The sequence below is a fragment of the Lycorma delicatula genome, chromosome 5 (genome assembly GCF_047948215.1).
Source record: "Lycorma delicatula isolate Av1 chromosome 5, ASM4794821v1, whole genome shotgun sequence".
Classification (NCBI taxonomy): Eukaryota; Metazoa; Arthropoda; class Insecta; order Hemiptera; family Fulgoridae; genus Lycorma; species Lycorma delicatula.
In genome coordinates, this window is record NC_134459.1 from 81260564 (window position 1) to 81287112 (window position 26549).

General features: G+C 28.1%; 3 protein-coding genes across 3 annotated transcripts in view; 1 reads left to right on the forward strand and 2 right to left on the reverse strand.

The window, feature by feature from the left end:
* Positions 1–368: 368 nt before the first annotated feature.
* On the reverse strand, positions 369–1692 carry LOC142325122 (putative methyltransferase-like protein 15 homolog). The gene has a single exon (XM_075366481.1). It carries the CDS (start codon positions 1690–1692, stop codon positions 589–591), a length of 1104 nt encoding a protein of 367 aa, XP_075222596.1. The 3' UTR covers positions 369–588.
* Positions 1692–5866, reverse strand: LOC142325123 (ubiquinol-cytochrome-c reductase complex assembly factor 2). Its single transcript, XM_075366482.1, has 2 exons — positions 5648–5866; positions 1692–1989 (listed from the first exon to the last, which is right to left on the reverse strand). The coding sequence occupies exons 1-2, from the start codon at positions 5716–5718 to the stop codon at positions 1692–1694; spliced, it is 369 nt and encodes a 122-aa protein (XP_075222597.1). The 5' UTR covers positions 5719–5866.
* A 271-nt stretch (positions 5867–6137) lies between these two features.
* LOC142325124 (dihydrolipoyllysine-residue succinyltransferase component of 2-oxoglutarate dehydrogenase complex, mitochondrial) overlaps positions 6138–26549 on the forward strand; it is a 56151-nt gene continuing 35739 nt past the window's right edge. Inside the window, exons 1-3 of the mRNA XM_075366484.1 lie at positions 6138–6319; positions 16705–16741; positions 26168–26219. Coding sequence (XP_075222599.1) covers positions 6233–6319; positions 16705–16741; positions 26168–26219 — 176 coding nt within the window. The 5' untranslated portion in view covers positions 6138–6232. The remainder of the gene's footprint in view (positions 6320–16704; positions 16742–26167; positions 26220–26549) is intronic.

Consider the following 26549-nt stretch of genomic DNA (forward strand, 5'->3'; position numbering starts at 1 on the left):
TTCTTAGTCAGAGATGCCATTTTTCACACACTTATCATCCATCAGTAACTATTATTTGACATCAACTTGTTGCTGTATAAATAGATATTAATGGGCAATCAGTTATGTAATTCTGGTAGATTAGGCTCTAAGTTAGGAATTAAGGAATGAGAGTTGGCAGATGTGTATAAAGATGAGCTTTAGTACACATTTCACCACTCAGTTTTCAGAAATTAATTGGCAGCAATTTTACTGCTTCATGATTTCATTGTTTATCCCAAAAATCTTTATGCATTCTTAGGTTGAGAACTGCTAATCCAAACAATTTTTAAATGATGTAAATCATCTGCTTGAAATAGCTACAAAATTATAAGATATTGAGGTCAATATTGTAAGAAAATTTTATATTTATTTAACAGATGTTACAAAGTGTATAATTAGTATTTTAATTAACAATCATTGATATAATAAAAAAACGTACATATAACTCTACTACAGAGTAAATTGCTGCAAACTAGTGCACAGACTAAAATAAACATCCTGTAAAACATATAAATTTTACTAATGTAATAACTCTGGTAATATATCTAAAAGGAGATTTTATGATTGCTATTTAATTTTAATTGCAGCTCTTAATTTAGCCGATCTGCTTCTAGGATTTTGTTGTACTTCATAATCTGATGGTGTAATAACATGTTTATTAACAGATTTCCAACAAGAAGATATTAATTCTTCCATTGTATCACTATCATGCCAAGTATTATAACTAATATATCTTGCAGGTAGAATGTTAATTGAGTTATCAGATACATTGCCAGTTAGATGCCTTTTTACAATACAATCTTCAAGTGAATGAAATGTTAATGTCACTAATCTTCCTCCTATTTTTAGGTATTTATGTGCTAATATCATAGCATAATTAATTTCATTCATTTCATTATTTACAAATATTCGTAATGCTTGAAATATTTTTGTAGCTGTATGAGCTTTTCTTTTTAGTTTATCTAATCGCATTTCTTTTTCAAACAGAGATGCAACAAAATCACCTAATTCTTGGGTAGACTGTAATGAAATAAAAGTATACCGTGCTTCAACAATCGCTCTTGCTATTTTTCTAGATTTTTTTTCTTCACCATATATTTTAAATATTTTGTATAAATCATTTTCATCAGCAGTAGCTAAAACATCAGCTGCTGTTGGATTATCTGGAAAACGAGTACCATCCATACGCATATCTAATGGACCATCTTTACTTACAGAAAATCCCCTCTTAGGATCATCAAACTGCATTGATGAACAACCAAAATCAAATAAAATACCATCAATTGAATTTTGTTTTACACCAATTTTTTTAAATAAATGTGGTAATTCACTGAATCTTCCTAAAAGTGGAATTACTTGGGAAGGATATGTTTTTTCTAATTCAACTGCATAATTATACGCAACTGGATCTCGATCTAAGCAATATACAATTACATGAGGAGAAGATTCTAAAACAGATTTTGTATGACCTCCTGCTCCAAATGTCATATCTAATAACACACTATGAGGTTTTAAACCAAGGTATTTTAGAACATTTTCTTTCATTACTGGTATATGAGGTGTACTTTCACATTTAATTGGAACAGCTATTGTACTCTGCCATCGTTTAAAAAAAAATTTTGTTGATTTTTTAAACAAATTAAAATAATGACCAGTTGTAAGTGAATTCATTATTTATTTACTTTTTTTATTGGAAGTGGTTTGTCAAGTATGTTAATTATTATTTTTTTTCTTTGTTCAGCAAGATTATCTAAAAATTCATCTGACAATACAGTTTTACACTGTTCAGCATTTAATCCAGTTGCTGATGAAAATGAAGATCTATGATATAATTTTTTATAATGATTATCAACTAATCTTTTAAGACTATAAAAAGCTCTATCGCATTTTTCTTGATCTATTGTTGAATTAATTCCTCCAGAAGTAAAATTAAGTTTCACTTGCTCTCTAATAAAGACTCCAATATCCCTGCAAAGTAAAACATACATTATTATAAAAATGAAAATAACTAAGTATTTTTCATAATATGATAGTCTCATAAAATTTATTTTTAGTTTATATTAGACCAGTGAACAATAATACTCATAATTAGAATTTATTTCATAGATATTATTTAAAAAAATTATATTTATAAAAATGTCAATTTAAAATATATTTTAGTCAATCTGATGTTGACTCATCTAAATGGAAGCAATGTCAGAAAAATAGTTTACAAATTTTGATAAACATTATCTTCTTCCAAAGAGCATTTTAGCTATCACAATTATTCTGTCAACTAAAATTATAAATGAATCACTGAGGTAATCCATAGATTGTTCATATTTTCTCTGAGGTAAACCATAGATTGTTCATATTTTCTCTATTTGTTTCTAATTTTGTATAAATGCTCACACTTTTTCTTCTAGCTTTCTGCAGTAATCAAAGAACTTCAATTTAGAAACTTAAAAGTTTTTCATGGAGCCACCATAAGTAGTTAATTATTAAATGTCATTTCATTATGATAATTCTTTGTATAATGACTTAAATCTGCCTCATTGTAAGCATGTTTAAAACTCATTTCACCATCCATCGGTGTGTCTAATCAGTAAATTGTTACACAAGCCCTATATTCAGCATTTGAATTTTACTTCAAATATAGTCTCATCTATATAGATGATAGCCCAACTTAAAACTCCATATTTTTTAAAAAAGAAGGTTTTTATTTTATGTGAGGTTGCTTATATGTTAGTTCCCTGCTTTCTCTTAAAAATTATATGTCAAGTAAGAGCTTTCTGAAACTAGATTTTATTTCATTAAATGAATTATTCACAATTTGTTGTGAATCATATAAACAATACATTTATTTGTATAAAAGTTAACAGTCCAACAAATGACTGATCTGTCAAAAGAATTTACATTGGTTACATTCAACCTTTTTTTCTTGAGCTTACTTGTAGATGAACAATCACAAATTTCTACCTCTTGCAATCTTCTTCCTTCATCACTCTTCATTTTCTCATTGCTTTTCTAATTTGATCATTTCTCCATTTGTTTTTCCTACTGCTCTCCTTAGATATCTTATTTGTTACTACTTTCTTGAGCTAAGCTGCATGTTTGATGTACAAGACATATTTGATGTACATGAAAAATCAAAAGATGTCAGTCATAGTATGTTTGAGCTTATTCTTAGTTTCCTGCATCTTTCAGCTGGTTTCACCAAGATACACTCATAATTCTGGAATTGGTGTCATCTGAGTTGAACAAGAATTGCAATTTGTGAAAAATGAATGAAAGAAAATTTTATATGATCAAACATTATTTTTTGAAAGGGAAACCACACAAGAAATTAAAGCCAAGGTGGACAAATAGTATGGCGAGTCACTCCATCAGAACAATTTACAAGCGATTTGGTTATTTTTGGAGTAGTCATATGAACACAAATGTTCGTGATCATTCCAGACGGCCTGTTGAGGATAAACTACAGAGAATATTGAAAAAATCCATATGATGATTAATGCCGAACTGCAAGTGTGTGAAATTGCTAAGACAGTAGCATCTCAAATAAAAAGCTGCATGCAGCGTTTGCTCACAACTGATTAAAAGTATGAACAAGCAAAGTTTAGGGGTGTTTTAATGTAACAGAGAGGAATTGTTTTGCCATTTCATAATAGCTAATGAAACTTGGAAACATCACTACCTATTTGAAACCAAGGGAAAATTAAAACAGTGGGTTCCTGTTGGGGATTCCAAATAAGGTGAAAAGTGTTTGAACTAGAAAGTGATGCCAACTGTCTTTTCAGATACTTGTGATGTAACTGTCATAGAATTTTTTCTGGAGAAGGATAAAATGATAACAAAGAAATATTATCTATCTTGGTCTAAATGTGGAAATAAATAAAAAAAAGAACTCAGTTGATGGAAAAGAAAGTTAAACAGAAGATAATCCACCATCTCACCCTTTCATGATTGTTGACAGATAATTGCTGAAATCGAACTATGAAATTCTTCTGCATCCTCCTACTTATCAGATTTAATACTTTTTGGCTATTATCTGTTTTCAAATATAAAGTGGTATGTTAAAAAGCGATTTACGCAAAATGATGAAGTTACTGCCAAAACATCTAGCTGTTCTTAAGACCTAGATAAACCATACTATAACGGATGGGATAAAAAAAACTTGAATGAAAACTAGCCTTGAAAGGAAATTATGTTAAAAATAAAAAATATTCCTTTTTTAGAAGACAACAATATATCTTCATTTTTCATGGACTTATCAAACACATTCCAGCTAAGATCATTTAAATATTCTCATTTTTTAATGATGAATAAGACTCTTTTCCTAATGACACTATTATTCAGTTAATAATATACCTTCATTTCCTTCTACATTGTTCTATACTCCCATATATACTACTCCCTCATTACGAGGTGGTAAAAATTATTCTTGGTACATTTTTAAGAATTATTAACTGCAAATACAAAATATTAACTGTATATACACATCTCTTTAAACCAAATTTAAAAAAAAAAAGTTGGAATATGGATTTTTAAATTAAATAATGGTATGATTAATCATATGCGATCTCAACCTCTTCTTGCTTAGATGAATGGTATTGCTTACTGATAATCTCAAAAAGTTTCTATTTAAAAACTAATTCACCCACTAAAAATGATCTTTTTGGCTCTACTATGGTACCAGTCATGAATAAGATATTTTTTTTTAGGAGTCTGTGTTGGTAAAATATTGCTTTTGGAACAATCAAAACATATTTTTCTTACAAAATAACATTAAATCAATAATCACAAGACATAATTTATACTATTTGACAACCTGCAATACAACTAAAAGAGCTAAATAATAGCTACAAAAAGATTTCTGAGAGCAAAATTCCACTTAGAAATTGGGCTTTTTCAGTTGAACAAATATTTATTAAACTGATTACAGAATATTTGTTTACATTTACCAAATTTTTCATCTACTAACTACTTAAAACATGAATCAATGGTTTATTTATTTATCTGAATGTTATTCCATATAGATGAAATTTACAAAAACTTTTTTACTTGTAAAAGTAATTAATTACAGCACGGGAATACCCATGTTGTTAAAAATCAAACCAGTTCAGAATATTAAGTCAGATAGATACTTTGAGCGAGTGGTTTCCTGGCTATTTACTGCTTAATGATATCAGTAATAGGATGGATGCTTAATCACATGATAGAAAAATCTATGTTTTATGCTGAGTATAAAGCTTGTTACAACTAAATCTCAGTAGAAACACTGTAATATGATTGTAAACATGTCATCAATGTTTTTAAAGACTAACGTATACACTACATTAAAAAAAAATCTTCTTGAGTATTAGAGTTAGAATAATAACAACAAAATGTAATTGTGTAGCAGAATGATTTTAATTTGAGAAAACAAATCTTCTGTAAAAGTAAATGAATCATTTCAAAATATATCGCAATTATTGTATCATATTCTGTTAACCTAACCAATGCTAACAGATATTTCATATCTGAAAATACAATTTAAACCACTGCACAATAAAAAATATTTTCTTCTAATATGAAAATTTAACTTACAACACAATAAAAATATTATTTCGAATGATTACATAAAATAAATGTTCTAACACAGTACCTTTTCTTTTTAGTAACATCAATCGGCCACTTTTCAAGCAAACGAAGAAAATTTTTATAGTTCCCTGCCATAAAGAGAACTACTAGAAACAAAACTCATAATATTTGTAAAATCTATTATGTCTTTCATAACCTTAAATCAAAGGGAAAAATTATCCGTCCTTTGATTGAAAATATATCGATTTTTAATAATTAAAAGAAGAAAAATATTCTTTTGTGAAATATTAAAAAGTAATTAATTAATGTACGAAACTTTTCTCTGTGCGACAGTGAACATATTAAAAAAAAAATTATGCTACTAATATGATTAATCTAGTATAGCGACTGATATAAATTATAATATTTCATATCACTTACGATTTTTAATTAAAATTTACTGAAACATTTAACGTATTAACCTCCTCTGTTAGCGTAAATTCTACCTTATTATATTTTCATTATTTCAGTGAATTTGAAGCATGAAACATGTATGGTGGCAATTCTGATTATCACCTCTCGTTCCTTTTTTAGGATCGGCAATAATTTTGCTTGTTGGTTTCGGAAGTGACCGTATGCAGGAAAGATATTTTAAAAATAAAATTGATCTATGGCAGGAATGCTTCATATGTCATCTCGCTCCCTACCTAGAACTGTTCTAAGAGCATCGAAGATTTTGGAAAACGGCCGGTCGCAGGTATTTAGGATTTTTTGTCTGTTCTCGTTTAACGTAGGTCAAGTGGGCTTACCTATTTCTGTGCTAATTTTAGATGTTATTGTTAAGATAAGATTGAAATCTCTTAAATGAATATTAAAATTAATTTGTTTTTATCAGTGTGGTTTATTCGAGTTGTGCTGTTGATTTCGGATTTGCCCGTTCTGTTAGGATTTGGATTATTAATTTTCTGGAGGGGACAGATTAATAATTGAATTTACATTTATAAAATAAACATCTAAAAATTACCGTAATTATTGAAAATTCACTGTGCATTAATTGTTACATTTACAAATTTCGTAAGTGTTAAATGCATTCTAAAACTATTGCTTTAGGAATGGCTAGGTTATGTATCAAATTATATTTTAACATGTTTTTTTAACAAAATTCTAAGTATGATCTTCCATTAACTACAGAAAGTGGATTCTGCGCTTTTGTAATTTGAATGATATTGCCATTGCTATTAACTTAGAAAATTTTCAGTAGGTCTTCACCAGCTTAGTAATGTTTTTGCTTGACCAAAAGTATCTTAAATGTGCCCTCCTTGTGATTTAAAATAAAAATAAACTTTCAAAGTTTGAATAAACAGTGATTTGCTTTTATCAATTTTTTTTTTTTTAAATTTATTCAGTGTTCAAGATTCACTGCAATTTTCTTTCTTGAAAGTAATGAACAAATGTACACATAATATGTTATGATGTTCATCCATTCTGACGCAATCCAATGCCATTGTAAGTATGTTAGAGATAGATCTATGTTGAACTCTATTGAGTTTGACATCTCATTCAGTGTAATTTAATAATGAATATAAGTAAAATTAAATTTTGAAAATAATTCATCAAACAAGAAAATGCTATTAAATCTCATGGTAGGCAATATACCATCTAACCAATAGAAATTAAGTCTGTAGTGCAATGATCAATCATAACCTCGGTTGGAATGAGATGTTGATTACGTTTGGGAAAAAAATTAAGTTAAAAAATATTTAAATAAATTGATGAGAGCAATTTATCACAAATTGATAGGTTTCTTGTATAATATTTAATATTGGTTTGAAGTTCATCATTTAAACAAAGTGTTAAAGAAATCTTTAGATATATGGAAATAAATACAAAGTGTTGTTCAACTTAAAAGTTAGTAGTTTATATTAAATGCATAGATGGTTGAAATAGGAGATGTTTGTATAACTGGAGTAAGGAGGACTGTTTATTGCCTGTACATTTGGGTATTGCCAGTCTGTGTCAAGCTTGTGCTTTTGAACAAGGTTGTGTAATTGTTAAAATGCAGTTAACTATTGAAGAATGTGTATTCGTGATGGAAAATTATTTAGAGATGAAATCTCGTGTGTAGGTGAAAGTTCAGGGAAGATTTGAAGAGGAAGTATCAGTGAAAAGGATTATTCAGAAGTTAGTTAAAAAATCTTGTGAAACTGGATCAGAAATGTGGCTGACCTGGCCAATTTTAATGATGTAGATTATACAGGACATTAAAGCTGCAGTTACAATATATTCTCATACATCTTTGCAGAGACTATAAGGCGGGAAAAGAATATTTCACTAGGTTCAGCTCACACAACAGTAAGAAGAATGCTAAAATGTTATCTGTATCAAATGCAGGTTTTCTATGAACTAACTAATGTTGATTATGCTAAAAAGGGTCACTATTGTCAGTCGTTCAAGAACTTCATTAGAGGCAGCATTGGCATTTTAGATTAAGTGTTTTTCAGACATGAACCATGGTTTCACTTTGGTGGATATGTTAATAGTCAAAACTATTGGATCTAGGCTACTGAAAACCTACACATTTTTTTTTGATTCCCTTACATCCACAAAAAATAGACTCTGCTGGTTGCAACAGAACAGTGCTACTTCTCACACAGCTTGTACCATGGAGATGCTACAGGATTTTTTTGGTGGAAGAATTATTTCTAAAGGGTTATGGCCACCAAGATCCCCTTATCTGACTAGTCCAGACTTCTTTGTATGAGAGTTACTGAAAAGACAGTGTATATAGGAGCAATCCAACACACCCTGCTGGAATTGAAGACAAGTATTACAATTCAGTCCAGGAAATGGACAGGGTACAGCTATCAGGAGTAGCCAGGAACATGTCAAAAGTGTTGAGAAGTGCATAGAAGTGGATGGATATTATTTTCATTACCTGTAAATTATTATCTAAGTGTGCCAATAAACTATTTGTAGACTAAACTAAAAACTTCGACCTCTGTTAAGTTACACACCTGTAGGTATTTTCTACATTAACCACACATCTCAGGAATGGTCGAACTGAGAATGTACAGGACTACACTTCATTTACACTCATACATATCATCCTCATTCATCCTCTGAAGAATTATCTAAACGGTAGTTACCGGAGGCTAAACAGGAAGAGAGAGGTATTTTCTACAGAATGGCTACCAAGTTGCTTAACATGGCAGCCTGTAACATACAGTTAATAATGTTGTATGTCGTCAAGTGATTGTAAAAGTTAATCAGCTGCTTTCATTTACTCAACAAAGTACCAGGTTTGTTAGAAGTCTGTTATTTTTCATGTGTTCAGTGTTAAGTTACAGTGATGGACACAATTGAGTATTTAATTGAAGAAAGTTGAGTGCATGAGCATACAAATGCAAATGAAAACTAAGAAACAGATTCATTCAGTACTTGGGTAAGGGATGTCTATCAGTAGTAATACTTTGAAGCTGGGAGGAAAGTGCTTTTCACTGGGTCAGCCTTCAATTTAAAAAGATCTAAATTGCTCTGATATTGTTGAGGAATCCTGTTTACAATCTCTTCTTAAATCTATCAGGAAAAGGTTTTTAGAGTTGAATATTCCCCAATCAACATTTCAGAAAATAATGGACAAAGAACCTGCTTAATCTTTAAGCCTGCTTGTGTTAATGAGCTTTCTGACAGGGACATGGTTTTATGGTGAATTTGTTGGAAAATTCTTCCAACATGTTTTGCCAGTATTCAATCATGAAAACCAGTTTGTTTAGCCAACAAGAATGTCATATACCAGAATGTGTATTTTTGGTGTAAAGAAAATCTCCACTTGTGTGAGGAAATCGTAGACCACCCAGCACATGTAATGATAAGGGCAACAATATCTGAAACACTTATGATAGGACCATGCTTTCTTGAAGGAAGTGTTAACATTTTATATCTTAACGTACTTAAAAAAATTATTTTATTCATCAGCTTTGATCTATTATTATAGAAGTAACTGTCATTTTACACAAAGTTGTAGCTGTAGCCTGGTATGTTCAATTGGTAAGGGACTTTATAAATATTTTGAAAAGCAGTTAGGTAGCAGCTCTGAAATTCCAGTTCAAGGTGGTCAGTAGCAACCTTGAAGTCCCGACCTCTTAACATATTGAGGTTTTGTGTGACCTTGAAAAATGATGTATGTTGAAAACGGAAGTTAATTATTAACTTCTTTCTATGAATTATTTTAATAAAGGAAGTATGTGGTTTTATGATAGATTTTAATTTGTGCTATTAGGTGAGTAAACATTGTTAGAATCTGTTTCTGTGTATTCATGTTGTTTATACTCAGTTGCTGCTGCTGATGATGGTGTATAAATCAATAGACTATAACCTAATCTATCCTTGTAATGATGAAGTGTAACTAATTTTTTTATTAATGAAATGTAATTTTATGGATCTGTTTTAAAATGAGTAAAAATATTTAATTGGTTATGTATATTAGGTTGATGACCTCGATTAATATAGAGGTCATCAATTTAATGAGATTTGTATCCACAAAAATTTGCCGAAACACATAGGTTGATAAGAAAGCATAATATAAAGTGTAGCCTTCCACAGAAGATTTTAGGCTAAGATGATAAAAATTGTAGTTTTGGATGACTGATCCAATGAATAATACATTGAAAATGTATTATTTAGTTCAAAATTAATTGTTGCTTGGCATTTTAAAGTAATATTTTTACTTCAGTATTATTGACTATTTAGAAAAAAACTTAAGATTTATATTTTTTGTGATGACTATTTTTCTTTGGTTCTGTACAACTTTTCACCAAAAATGTTACTATTATTATTTTGGTTGAGTACTATTTGCTGATGATTTGATGGATTAATTACTATTTTTCTATTAGAACTATTGTGTTACAATAAACAATTTTTATTTTCTATTTCAAATATTCTATTTTTTTTATAGTAATTACTTTCAACTGTTTTCACCGTAAAATTTGAATTACAGAATATTTATTGGTTTTGCATTGCTGTTTTTTAAGAATAGTGAAAGTCTTAGTCTTGAATAATTGTATCCTGTTGGACTATTAATACACAAACTTTGAGATCTGGACGACTTCGCGGATTTGCAAACATGGTTCAAACCATTAAATGGTTACTTTTTGATGCTTCAAATCTGCAATACAGGGTTAGATACCCTGTATTGCAGATACAGGGTATCTAATGTGTGTAACCCAAAGTCCTATTTGGGTTACACACATTAAAACCCGATGTTATCAGTTTAAAGTAGCTCATATTATAGATAATAAAAAAAACTTAAAATAGATCTTAATTATAAAACTATTGTAGTGAAACTATTGAAGCTATACTCATATTTTAAAAGCAGGACTTTATTATAAGTGAGCAAAAGATTGATACGTGCACAATTTAGTATAAAATGTTTAGATGTGAAAACTAGGTTGGTTATTATTTTGTTGTTTATTTTACATCTGTAAAAACTTAATTGGCTGGACTATTAGCACAGGGAAACATTTTTTGTGACTCAAAAATAATATTAAGAATTACAACAAACTCTATGCGTAAGAGCATTACGAACCAATTAAAATTAAAAAGTCATTATGTTTGATAAGGCTTTACAAACGCAAATTTAGACACTGTTTATGCTAATTAAATTGGATATTTTCACACTACTAGAAATAATAATACATGATGAACTCCTTTATTTAAACTGCGTCTTTTTTTAAAAAGCCACTGCATGGGTATAAAAGCTTATGTTTGATAGATGTTACAAAAAGAAGATAAACCTTTTAATTTAATAAGCTGTATTAATTAACAAAAGACTTTGAGGGAATAACAGATTGTTTCTTTTGCAGAGTAATATATATTGATTTTAAATTAACTTTAAGTAAATTTATTAGCATTTTATCTAAAACTTGTGTTGATTGTATGTATTTTGTATTTTAAATGTTTGTTGTTTAATTTGAATTTATTTATTTACATGTTCGTTTTGTGGTTTTGTTGAACCTCAAGTTTAGTTTCAGTTTTAGTATGTTTTGAATAGCATTTTTTTAGTATGGATTTTATAGCATCTGAAAAATGTCATGCCTGACTGGGACTTGAATGTAGAATTTTTGGAAGAAAGGCAGAATGCCATTTTCTCCATTGAGATAGGCAATTAATAAATAATGCAATTTCTTCTTATGATAAATTAAAATTTCTAAAATGTATCTGATTTATTATAAAATTATGTATAGACCCCTAAAAATTGATAATTAATAATATTAATTTATGAGCTAAGTTGTGCAAAAATGTATAGTAAGAGTCCCTTTCCAAGAATTATTTCTTTGTCTGGCCTCTCCAAACAATTATCGCTATCAGCTTCTTAAAGGTGTGTTGTAGGCTACTGCACTGCATGAAGTTGTGTGTGTTTATTTACCTGCACCAAATATTTGCCTGTGACAGTATCTTCATTTGTTTTGTGGCAGTAAATGTTGACTTATGATAGTAACATGTGGGGTGTTGTCCTGTCTTAGACATTACTCCATCATACCATTTTAATTTTTTACTTTGGTGGTTGCTAAAGCACCAATTAAACATCTGCTCTCAAAGTATGAAATTAAAAAATACTTTTATGCAGATTAATTATTTTATATTTACTTTAAAAAAAGCATTGAGATTTGTAATAAATAAAGTTAACATAATGAAGTGTGCAAAGTTTTATTGAAATTTTAAAATGAAAATACCTTTGGTTGTTATTTTATATATATATATATATATAAAACAAAAGAAAAAATTAAGTAATATTGTAGGCTGTGGTTTGTTAAACTACTAAAATATTGCAAAACTTATTACTACTCATTAAAAATATTATAAAAATGTAAAAAATATTATAATAAAATATATTATTTAAAATGTTTTTTTATAATCTGTAAACACAGTTGCAGTAATTTATTCAAGATACTGTCATTTATTTCAAATATATTATTAAAATGTTGAAATCGCCAGAAATCATTATTTTGAGCATGTAAAAACATTTTTTTTAAATGCTTATAAAATGTAGATCTTTTTCATCACAAAGCTTGAAGATTGTGCATGGAAATATGAAAATGGAATTATTTAAAAAAATAATTATATTTAGAATAAAATTTGTCGATACATTTTTTTTAATAGCATTTTTGGAAAATAATGCAGTAATTGTTTGACTAGTAGCAATACTACTACTATTGAAGCAGCTAATAGAAAGTAAAAGTCAATTGATTATGAGGTTTATCAGAGTCACATTTTGTGAGGGTAAATCTTTTTATTGATGTGTCTTTCCTCCTTCTTCAGTATATATATATATATAAAGTATTTTTCAGCGAACAAGTGGCCTAAAACATTTACCTGTTAATAAAAAAATAGTAAATAAACACACACACTTGCATACATACATTATATACACATATACATACACACACACACTCATTCACACTTACACACATATTTAAAAAGATGTGAGTATAATGTAAAGAAGTTAGTATATTATACAGTAGCCTAGTCTTCTTAATTTGTGATATCTTTACTTAATGATTAGCAGTATTTTATCAGTTTTAAATGAAATAGCTTATTAAATTTCAGTTAAAATTTGAAGGTTATAACTTCAGTAATTGGAAATATACGGCGCTTAACTTACATATTACTGCCATAAAAAGTATATTTATTGCTTAAAAATAGCATAATTTTTTTAGCATTATTTTACATTTGTAAATAAAATTTTATTAAATTATTTTTGTAACTTGCCCAATTACAGCTACTTTTTTTATATGATATATTAATTTCAAATATGTTTGATATTATGATGTTGGTTTATTATTATTGTTTATTTAAACTGTGTACTTTTCTTTATTTATTTATTTTTTACATTCCATAACTTAATCTGTATGGTTTTTTGCCTAATTTTTTTCTTATATTTTAAACTATGTTATTAATTATTTCTTTTGGTTTTATTGCGTTATGTGATAATATTAAATAAAAATTATGTGATGCAAAAGTTATATATAGCATTGTTTCAGATGTTACTTTCAATATTCTTCTGTAGACATATTATTCTAAAGCCATAATAATCAAAACCAGTAAATTTGTGACTATTTCAATCTGTTTTTTTTATTTTAGCCCTTATCAAGAGTGAAGGAAAATTTCAGAAATTACAGGACCACCTCTAAACATAGGAAAATTACAAGAAGAAAAGAATTGTTCATGTTCATCTCATGGGAGGGGATGATAAATATAACATTTAAAATAAAAAAATAATATTGTTTTTCAGATATCTCAAAATATTGATTTGAGGTGATTTCAACATTTTAACGTAACTGTTAATAACAGTTAACAGTTAATATAACAGTTATTTTTGAATGAATAACTGCACTTTTATGGTAAATTATACAAAAGGCTATAGGATTCAAGGTTTATTTCAGGGGAGCCAGGAGTTATGGGATTTAAAATATTCAAAATAAAATGACAGTATTTTCAATGAATAACTGCACTTTAATGGTAAATTAAAAAAATAATTTTAGATGGCAGTATTTTGTAAGTTACCTATAGAGACTTACTTGGATACTCTATAAAAGGATTGATATTTTGTGTAATTTAAAAATATGTTAGTGGTTTAACAATGTATTATTGATACATTATAGGTAGATTTTTTTTTAACAAACTGTTTCTGTTGATTTGGTGTCAATCATTTAAGAATAACAACAAAAATTGAAAAGAAACTTTGTTTCCTTGCTTTAATAATAGTATTTTGCAATAATAATATAAAGAAGTTAAATTATTTTTATGGCATTCTATAACAGTGAATTATGATGTAAGCGTACTATGTACTGTGTGTGGGATGTGTTGTGGTGTTAATCTTTTTGTTAGTATTATTTTTACTCACTTTAACGGGGATAGAGTAGTCCATATAATTGATTTGCTGGTAATTAATTACTCTTACTGATTAATAAAGAATCGTCAATTAACTGTTAAATTATGTAATGTCTGGGATATTATGTAATTATGATTACATAATAGTTTAATAACTGAATAATTATTAACAGCAATTTACACACTATTAGTGTTTTACTTCCTTTTTATGTGTGAATAAAATTCTATAATGATTTTGTAAGTGTTGCAAGAAATGGGTTCTTATCTCTATTAACATTTTATTATAAAAAAAATTACATTGTAATTTTAAATTATCTTAAGATTTTAAGGAAAATGTCAATAGCATTACCAGGACTACTATATTTTATTATAACCTTGTTTCTTGATTCACTTATGTGTTCAATATTCTGTTATTGTTAAATAATATGTATTGATAAAGAAAATAGTTCACTTTAAAAATAATTGTGGTAATGTAATGGTAGCATTTCTCTGACAGAATTTGAAAATGATTGTATGAAACATTAGGCTATGTGGTACATGGATAGTTATTACTTAACATGCAACGCCTCACATTCTTTAAATAAGCCAGTTCTTGTTAATCAGATAAGTTATATAGTGCAGTTTTATTACGTGCTGTAGGTGTTTGTTAGTGGCTAGTAATTATAGCAGTTAAAATCAGATACCTCCTAAATAAGATATTATAAATAAAATAATAAAATTTACTTTGTGTCTGTTATGCCATGGATAATGAAGAGTTTGCTTTATTTCTCTTTTTTAAAATTATGAATTTTTAAAAACCACAAACTGAATTAAAAATTATTATTATGTGCCTGCCTAGCCACCAGAGATCAGCAGCAACATTCTATAAAGATCATCACAAATGCAATGAAAACATGGCCCAATTTTTTTCTTTATTTAAATTTATACCTAAATTAAATTGAATTGATGAGAAGGCTACTCTGAATGAATGTTGAGATTTTATTTTAATTTGTTTATAAATATAATTAACCAAATGTAACATACACTAGTTGGCTTTCTAGTCAAGATTAGCGAGCATAGATTAAGTTTGGTTAGATTATATTTATTATTATTATTTTTTTTTTACATATTTCAATATGCGTTTCAGTAGCAGCATCATCTAAGAACTAACTAATTACAGCGGTAGATTGTCTATTACATTAATACCCAGAATTTTCAATATGGTTGCATTGGTAAATGAAAAGGAAAAGAACGACTTAAATTACAAATCATAAATAAATTATATGTAATCTTAATAAATCAAAAATAATTATATTTCCATCATTTTAATAATTTGGCAGAAATCTGAAGCTCTCAAACCTTTTTTTTTGCCCAAAACTTGGAACTGTGTGTTCAAGAATTGGTTAGTTCTTCACTTAAACTTCACTTAACCATTTACATTTTATTTCTTGAAAAGTCATTCAGTTGGGAAATTTTCTAAGTAGCATTGTTTGATTGTTTTGTTGGTCAAATGTTATTATAAAGCAATTTGTCTGTTGATATAATGTAATAAATTATGTGTACATATAAACATTTACTATTTTCTTCTTTCTTAAATATTTTAGTATTGCTGTTTCCATACAATAAAAGGAAGACATAAATTTCAGGTTGATGTTCAGTATAGCTGTTTGCTCTTATTATGTTTAATAACAAAAATATTTTTTATTTAACTTTTAAATATATTTAAAAAATATAACCAAAATATGACCACTTTTGCTTTTTGAAGTTGACTGAATGTAATATAAACTTACTGATATAATGTAAAGTTTTGCTTTTATTTTCTAATAAAAAAATTATTGCTGTACAAGTTTGCACATGTGCACAGTTATGTTTTTAACATGTAACTGTTTCACAATGCATAGAATGTAAAAACATGTGGAATAATTTATCTTATTTCATCAGTTAACTATGCACTTATAAATGATTAGACATGTAGTTTATTTTTTACTATTTTTTTATTTTATGAGTTTTTAGAAGTTGAGTTAATAAAAACTGTATTGGTCTGTGTAAATGTTAAATTTTTGTTTAAAATCCTTTTGCAGAGTATCCTTCATTTGTTGTGAATTGTTTATGAAACACTATTTTCAATGTTAAAAGACATTATGTTTTCTGCCCTGAAGTAAAACATAGTGACAATTTATTATAGAAAAAATTTGTATTTTTGTATGATATTGCAGATTTATTGTTTCAATAAAAATTTGTTTTATTTATTTTTGATAAATATTTATTTTCCAGGTTTATGTCCATTTCCAAGAGAGGTGTTTACATCAGGGTAAGATAATTAAAAACTTATATTTTTTTTTACATTTAAATGTAAGAATTTTCTTAGTGTTTATGATGTTAACATATAAGTTAAATGATAAAAATTAAAATGTTTAGATTTTGATTTGATGTGTTTTTTGTTTACTCTTATATTTAATTACTTATATTTAAACATTTAATATAATAGGTTTTCTAAATACAATTATTAATAAAACAGCCAGCTCTTATTATAGTTTTATTTTTCATTTAGGAGCATAGAGGTTATGTACGTAATATTTTATTTAATGTATCATTTAATAAAATGGTTTATTAAGCTATGAAAAAATCTTTAAAATTGTACGTCAGCAAATGAGGGCCGTGAAGTGCTCTAGTTTATTTTATAATAATTGTTTTTTTAATTATTGGAGTTTTAACAATTGGTTACTTTATTTTTCTTTATTCACTTATCAGTAAGAAAAGATTGGCTGGGGTGAAATGTTATTACATAATGTCTTATTAGTATCCACAACTATATTACTAACATTTTTTATGCATATTTGTATATTATTTCTTCCCGGTGAGCTACTTTACATATTGGTTAAAAATTGTTTTTGTGCTCATGCAACTGTATGATACTAGAATACTAGGTACTAGTAGAGATTATTTAGCTTTATCTGCTGATGATAGTAAAGGCTTACTTAATAAGCTGTTGTTAGTTACTATATTACATAAAATATTATTAATGAAAATATCAATTATCTATTACTGCAGAAAATAAGAAGAACCTGAAGGTCCTGGAGTAGGATCATAATAATCATAACCCCTGACAATTTAAAAAATTGTTATAACTTATCAGTAGACTTAAAACATTTTAATGTTTTCATTTTGCATGTACATTTATTAAAGGTTATTGCAATTAAATTTAATTAAGTAATAACTATTATTTTGTAAGTAAAAAATTACAATTATTAGATTTTTCTAGTAAACTTGCTTTCAAATAGAAGCTACTGTGAGGTGGGTGGGGTCTATGTAAAAAGTACTGTTTTCATTCTAGGAGTGTCATTTTATGGAAAATATAGATAAGACTGTTTTGCTGTTGTGATTATAAAATTCTACAAATTCCTTTTTCATGTTGGTGGTATTTTTTTTTTGTAGTAGTTATTAATGGTATTTTTATTTCAGTTATTTAGATTAAGCAATTTTTTATTCTTGTACATATAATACTATTTATTTGATGTACTTATTAGAATTTTTGTTAATTTAGCACAATTTAAATTTTGTGATTTATTTCCTTTACAAAAAAACTTGTGTTAGAAATAGAAATATCTACTTTTCTCGTCGAAGATCATTTGTACTTTTACCTTGCCTTGCTTAGATTTTTAAACGTCTTGAATTTCTTGTTATTTTAAACTTGTATATTTTTTCATCTATGTGATAACACATACTTTATTAAACACAACTTTTAATAATAATACTGTCTTTTAATGAAGCACTACTAAATTAAAAAGTTAGCAATTTCACTGTATTTAAATTTTCTAACTTACAGATCATCTTTCACATTAAACTGAAATAATATGGCTTTGTACTTAACCAAACAAATAACAATATGAAAGATTAGTATACATACTACTAATAAAATATGATAAATAATATTAAAAGTATAAAAATAAGAAGTAACATAAAAAAATTTAACTATGAGGTAAATTACCGTGAAAACAGGTAGGTGTTCAGTCTTTGGTCAAGGTTGCAGACACAACGTTCGAGAAACCACAGTTTTGCCGATTTCGCATTAAACGGACTAGGATTTGTCAACAAATCAGTTAATGGTGTTATAAACAACAACCCAAGGTTGTTTATTATTACAATTCTGACCTGTGTGCGAATGCCGTTATCAGCTGTCACCAATCTGCTCTCTTTGTGTGTTGTGTGTGTTAGCTTCGGTGCTATGTACATTGTTCTTTTGTTGTCAATATATCGTCGCGTCAAACTCTTTACAAGATTTTAGTTTTCTAAAGACTTTATTTAATGTTTTACTTAATGCTCACGGCTGTTTCTGTATTGTCGGAAAAGCTAGAATTAGATTATTTTTTTAAGTGAAATGTTGTGCTCTGTAAGGCTCGTCCGCATGCTGTGTTTTCGTACTGTGAGTTAAAATTATCTCTGAGATAAAAGTCTGAATTCCTGTTTTTTTTATTTTGTGAATGTAATAATTATTCTCAGTTAAGTCTTCTCTTCTTGTGTTTCTAGTATAATTATAAATTAAACAAACTTAAAATAATGCTGATGTGCTGTTTTTTGTTTTTTTTTCTTATTTGTAATCACTACCCAATCCAGACCATCAGATCCTCTCAGAACAACAGGTGTTTCTGCAGTTGTCTATTTTTATAAATTTTTATTTAAAAAAATTACCATGTCAGCATTTTGGTTTCAACCTACTTCTCTGAAAGAATTTGGTCTGCTTTGGAGGAAACTCTTTCAGATGGTATAGAGTTCCCAGGAATATGTAAATATTTTGTAGCTAATATTAGCAACTGTGGTAATGTTGCTGTATATTTTATCCAAAATGTTGTACAACTCGCATACCAGTCCTCTTACAGTAGCTCAGAATATTGCCTCAGAGTAATTAAAGAATTGCTAGAAGATTTCATGCTTTTTGAAATTTCTTGAACTTTACTGTTAAGATATTCCATAAATCCAATGACTTTTGCTGTTAATTGGGATTATTTCCATCTAGTTCTTCAGTTGTTGACTGCTGATGTACTTTGTCTTTGTGTTCTTGAAACCCCACAAGCTGCAGCAGTTCTTTCTTCACACTTTTGAATGTATATCTTCTAATTTCCTAACTTTATAGCTTCTTTCTTCATAAAATTGTACACATTATTAACTGTTTTACAAGCTTGACTACAGAGTTTTTTATTTTTATCTATGGATTTAAATTCTGCCATTGCAAAAAAAATTCACTAACAAAATTGCAAAAAACCATATGAATTCATTAATACACACAACATTAACTAACATGCCACACATTACAGAAAGAAACAACTATACCATTCATACTGCGACCTGCCAAGAATTGAACTAAATCAGTTTATTGAAAATGAAAAGTAAACATTAATATGAATATTAGTCAGTGATACGAAAAAATATTAGCTATTCTATGAATATTTATAAAATGACTAAGCTGTTAATAATTTATTATAATTTGTAGGGTACAGGCCTATTGTTTAACAATGATGCTTATTGCTATCAGTGGCAGGTCGTAGCTAAAATTAGTGGGGGTGCTGCTCCAGAAAATTTTTTTCTGGGCCTTTTCAAGGCCATGGTTAAAGTTTTCTGTAAAATAAAAGAACCAAAAAAAAATGAATCAAATAGAGTAGCTGGAAGCAGGATACTAATCTAATTCTACGCTTTATCACATTCAAGAATATGGTATATAGATCTTGAGCACAGCATACGTGGAGTAAAAAAAAAAAATACCTTCCAGGGTCAGCACTGTGGGAGCGATAGTGCTCTCTCTCCCTTACAGCCTTGCATGCAGCTTCCAATGTGAGCATGTTCACAACAGCTAAACACCACACTGCTGGAACTGTGAAGCGCACAGTTCCATGTAAAGATTTTTGTAAGTTGGGGGTTGGTGGCTACTAACATTAAGGATTATATATTGTACAAGTATAAAGAAAGAATTAAAGAAAAGACTCATTATATTAAATGTTGGCTGGTATAAATATAGTCTACGTAAAGGAAAAAAAAAATTATTAGGTTTAATTTATGTGGGTTTATATTAAAATGAAATCTGTAGTTTTATATATGTTAGACTTGATATTATTGTAAATTATTAAAAAGTTGAAGGTCAAGGACATATTAGATGTGATCACATTTAATTTTTATTAACTGACTAAGATTGGTAATTAATATTAGAATATTAGTTAAATAAATAAAAATATAGACACAATGCAACATGATAATTATTGTTTAAAGTCATAGTTACGTACATGTATGAATGTTATCTTTAAAATGTGATTATTTCTTTATGTAATTTATAAAATTGATTTGTATGTACTTAAAAAAAAAATTATTGCTTGTGTTATATAAGCATACATATTCATGCGCACTCTCATATACAGAGAGAAAGAGAGAGAGAGACTCACTTGAGTGCATGTACACATGTTAATCAAATATGTGTGTGTGTTTAGCTGATCAAATCAGTCATTCTGATACTATAAATAATGGTAATCAACTAAGGGAATATAAGTTTTAGGATTCAACTAACTAAAAAACTTAATTAATAATGGTTATACATTTTTAACCCAAATGTTAAATTTCATTAAAGTTTTGATTGTAAAGTAATTGATAAAAATAATTAAATACCCAGTTTCTGTTTTCTGCTCAGGAAATTTGTTTCAGTCTGTTCAACCCCTATTTACCTTGCATCATTAAAATTTAGGTTGTATGCTGATGATTTGAAGATAGAAAAAAATTAATGAAAAATTCTGATTAAAATTTAAAAAAAATAAATTGTTTTTATGAGTTCATTATTTTTTTCCAGAACTTATGTTTACAATCAGGATATTCCATTTTAATTTAACAAATGATCAGTGCATCACTATTTTTGATTTTGATGATATTTGATGTTTGATAACTACCCACCTTTTAATTACCAAAAAATATTTTTTTAAACTTATCTTTAGTAATATTTTCTAACTCTCCAACAGGTAAAAACAGCCATTTTCGTCACTCTTTCCATGAGCTGCAGCATTCTTATTTTACATTGTACAGATAGTCAAAAAGGGCTTTTTGGAAAGAGTAAAGATGGAAATTCATCTTAGTGTACTCAAAATTCATTTTGTTACATAACCAAATCTTGTTATGTTTACTGACGTTATGTTTATAAATTGTCGTTTTTTCAAATTTTGGGCTCAAAATAAATAATGAAGGGCTTAGGATAACAGACCTGTTTTTTACCTTTTAACTTTTAGTTACTAGTAGTACTTATAAAAAAATTGGACTGTTACCGACTGCCCTTCATTAAAAAAATAGCCGCCAAATCGTTAGATTTTGAGAATGTCTCATTTTTGGGGCCCCTAAAACTACATGTGGAGCAGATGGTAAAAATTTGAAATGTTTACAGCAGTAAGTACATTTTATGTACTTGAAAAACATATAAAATTTATTTTGTTACTCAAAGGGCTTGACGAGTAATGACGCCTCATTAGAATGAATAAATTGGTAATTAATAAATAGTTTATTACAAAATGATAAACAATTTAAATACATTAACAAGTTGTTCAATTCACTTTTACCTTATTTTACACGTGCTAATCGAAGTTGTGAATAAATCATGCATTTTTTAACAAACTTAAGTAACATAACTTAGTGCTTCTACTATTTTTTTATTGAGTAGAACTGATAAGTCCTCATTGATCTTTGGTGTAATGTTGTGTCCTCTTCCAGTAGTTGACAGAAAAAACTCTAAAATCATGAGAATCTTTAAAGCTTTTTACTCTAGAAAGAGAGTATCCGATATTCCTCTTCATTTACATATGTTTTGACTTCAGTAACTTCGCCTAACCGCCACTTGCCATTGTATACGCAGTAAACATAAATTTTACATTTTGGTTTTGGTAAACCTTTAAAGCGATCAGAAACACTAATGTTCTTGTGTACCTATACTAATATAAATGTTTTTAATTCAAAGGTCACCCAGGCTTCCAAAATCCATTTCTGACTTGTTGGAATACCATCACATGGTCCTTTTCCATGGCATGAGGCAAAAAATGCCATTCAGCTGTGATTTAAAAATCCTGATGGTAGTACAAATTTATGCATTTTTTTGTTTTTATACTGGGCTGAGAAGCAATCAGAAAAATAAAAAAAATTGTTTAACTTGTAACATAATACTTGTAATATTGTGAACCACAATACTACACAAAAGAAAAAAATCACAAAAGGAAAATTTTGGGAGAAGTCTCCCATTACAATACATTCATCCTCCAATAAGTTTCCTTTTTAATGTCGAGGAAATTGGTTTTTTCTTTCCAACAAAATGATATCTTTTTAGATTATTTAAATTTTCTGTAAGTTTATTCTCCAAGTTCTCTTGAAACAGAAGAATTTCAGTAGTTAGTTCAATGCTCAACAGAAACCCACTGTTTGAAGATAAATTTCAGAATCAAAATCATCCCAGCTCTCTTTGCAGTAATCTGAGCACTTCATTAGTGCCTGGACATTTTGTACATTGTGACAGCATGCACATTTCATTTTCTATATTACATACCACTGTTGAAAGGATAATTTTATAATCAAATTTCATTTTTAGTTCAGATAACATAAATTTTACATTTTGGTGGGTGACACACATACAAACAGATTGAGTACCTGACACACCAGCCAGAACACGATTTAGGTCTTAAATCAGCAAATTTTGAAAAACTAACTTTTAAATTATGTTTTTCTTTTGAAGGCTGTGTACAGTTAGTTCTTTTAAGTTACATAAGATAAGCCTTTTTTTAATATTAATTTTCTTCCCAACATCATATGGCTGTGCTCATCATTCTGGTAAAAATCTTGGCCACATTTAATGACATTTTCATAAATTACATAACTGGTTTTTTTTTGCCAATTTGTGGCTAAATACTGACTAACACTAAAATCATTTTGAATTTTTTGAATGCTCCAACTGCTTGGTAATAAACTTAAATATTAATTTTTTCCTGGGTTGATGTAACTGTTTTCATTTTGTTCTTTATTTTAATGATAAATTCTTCAAATTCCGTACCTAAATCAGCATAATTTTGTGGTAATAAACTGGTTTCTTCTGTAGAAATATTTAAAACAAAGGAATCGTTTAATTTACTGATAACTGATTCTGTTATTTTTGTTTATTTTTTTAAAATTGGTTTTATGCGCTGCTCGATAATTTTTGAAACTTAATGGGGGAAATGCCAAGTACTGAACAAGGTTTACTCTCCAACTTCACTACAACACATTGAGGCTCAAATATATCTTGACATTCCGGTTTTCTTTCTGTATCATCTTGTGGTTTTTGTATTTTGTTAAAGCATTTTGTACAAAGTGCTCTGTGGGGGATTAATTTTTAATTAATTAAATTAATTGCTTGTTGAAAGTGTCAAAGAGATTTCTAATCCGGTTTAGAGTGACAGCTAAATGGGTCAGAGCAATTTTTCCCAACAATGTGAAAATATTTATCTAAATATTCAGCTTTATGGAAAGTACAGATATTTCTTGTTTCAGTACACCACAAAGATATCAATGTTATTTGCTGTTCAGTAAACTCTAAAATATCGTGCATTGCTGAAAATCTATTGTAAGTAAATTTTTAACATACTGTTTCATTGTCAATGCCAATTGAACACTCCATAATCCGTTTTTATAAAATGCAAGGGTTCTTGTAATAACAATACAGTTAGTATAAATTATAAAACTACCAATTGCACTGCACCTTCTTATCCCAGTTTCTCTAAAACTGAAATAAAAATTTCTCTAATTAATAAAAGTAAAAATAAATGCTGTCGCATAAGAGATAAGTTCACTGCTAATAAAATTACTTTATAAAACAATTGTACACTACCCAATAGTAGCAACAATGCAACATATCACATTAAAATCAAAACAGTAACTGAGCCTTCTACAGTGTTTACATTCAGGATTACACAAACATTCATGTCCATGCATGTCTATTCATGTTTGTGTTTAGACATGAGTTAACGTGTATGAGTCATATTTTAAGTAACAAACTATCTAGAATATAAGCTATCTCATTATAGACTTATCAGAATATTTTGTATGGTAGGCCTACATTATTATGTGAAAAAATACATGCTTTGAATTTTTTGGATACTGTTCATGCTTAAAAGTAACTGTGTTGTTACTGGTTTTGATGGCTTCATTACTCATCAGTCCCTTTGAGTAAAGAAATAAATTTTACATGATTTTAAAGTACATAAAAAGTACTTACTGCTGTAAACATTTCAGATTTTTTCCACCTGTCCCACATGTGGTTTTTAGGCCCGAAAAATGAGACATTTTCAAAATCTTATAATTTGGTACTACTAGTACCTAAGAGTTAAAAGGTAAAAAAACAGGTCTGTTACACTAAGCCCATCATTATTTATTTTGGGCTTAAAATTTGAAAAAACAACAATTTGTAAATGTAACTTCAATAAACATTACAAGATTTGGTTATGTAACAAAATGAATTTTGAGTACACTAAGATGAAGTTCCATCTTTACTCTTTCCAAAAAGCTCTTTTTACTCGGAACATTTTTTTTAAAAATAATATTTTTTGTCACTACAAAGTGGGTAGTTAACCCACCATATACCAGATATCATCAAAATCAAAATTAGTGATGCAATAAAATTTGATGAATTAAAATTGAATACCCCAATCTGTTGTGTCAAATGTAATATTGCAATTATTAATAATTCTTTTGCTTCCTTGTGCCACTATCTGTAATTTATGAGTTTAAAGAATTTAAAGAATACTTCTGCCCTTGATAACTGAAATCACTGATTGTACACCTCATCACTTGGGAGTGGGTGAGGTAATCCATGACATAATCATGGATATGATTATGGACATAATCATTGGTGAACTATGACATAATCCAGATTACTTAATTACTGTTTCATTTGATTTAATTGGGTAATCCTGGATATTGTAATTTATTTTTATGTATTTTATCTATTTTGTTATATATATCTATTTATTTTCTGCAAATTTATGGAATGTTTTAGGTAAAACTTAAGCAAGGGAAATCCTTTTTCATAGTCAAGCTTGGGAAATTGTATGGAACAGTAATCAGTGTATGGGAAGGGTTGGTTAATAATTTCTAGAACAGATGTTTTGAGTGAACATTCTATTATACCCATTATAAATATAATTTCAAAATATGCAGCCATATAAAGTGGGGTTATGTTTGCGAAATTAACCTAAAAAAAAAAAAACATTTAATCCAGGCTTGGAGATATTGACCCCAAACCTTTACCCACAAATTGCCTTATGTACATGAGTTTTTATGCCAAATTCCATCAAAATCGGTTTATCCAGTTAAAAGTTATTAAGTTTCAAACATGCCAGCACACATAAATACAAAAATTTATTGTCCTGTAATTCTTTTTTTGGATCCCTGGGTCATGAAAAATCAAGAAATGAATAAAACCAATACTGCATTTTTTGACTGATTACCATACCCTCCTTCTTGCAGCATAGCCCTAGAACATTGATGCCAAGATAAAAGTAAAAATTGTAAAATGCAATCTGTTTATTATAAATCTACTCGTATGTAGTCAGATTTATAATCCATGTATTTATTTAGAAATAAACTTGTTTTTTTGGATGAAATAAAAATATGAACTATGTTTTCATGGATAAATTGTATTTATTTTGTTTTCATTTGAATATCTAATTAATTGATGGATGATTTGTTTGATTTACAGGAAGGGCTTCGGTATGTTTGCTTCGAAGACCACTTTCTACTACCGACAAGCAGTAAGATTTATTTTTGGTCTTTGTTCACTGAAAGTATTTGTGATATATTGTGGCATACAGTATTATACCAATACTATCACAGTATTAAACCAATAATATTGGTTTAATTTAAAATAATTCTAGTTTGCAAATTTCATTTAATAGTATTACTACTCCTGAAATTGAAAAAGATTTGATCCCAAATATTCTTATGTTCTAAGGATATAAATTAAAAACAAATAATAATTTTTTTATTTTGTTTATGAATTCATTTTTGATGCTCTGTGATAAAGTAGTAAAATCCTGTTAACTAACATCTGCATTCTCACTCACACTTTGCTAGTAATCTAG

Excerpts from the sequence above, each read along its gene's own strand:
- LOC142325123 (XM_075366482.1), bottom strand. The coding sequence starts at position 5,718 with ATGGCAGGGAACTATAAAAATTTTCTTCGTTTGCTTGAAAAGTGGCCG. Across the intron at positions 1,990-5,647 it reads GATGTTACTAAAAAGAAAAG|GGATATTGGAGTCTTTATTA; the intron begins GTACTGTGTTAG and ends TTTACTTTGCAG.
- LOC142325122 (XM_075366481.1), bottom strand. The coding sequence starts at position 1,692 with ATGAATTCACTTACAACTGGTCATTATTTTAATTTGTTTAAAAAATCA.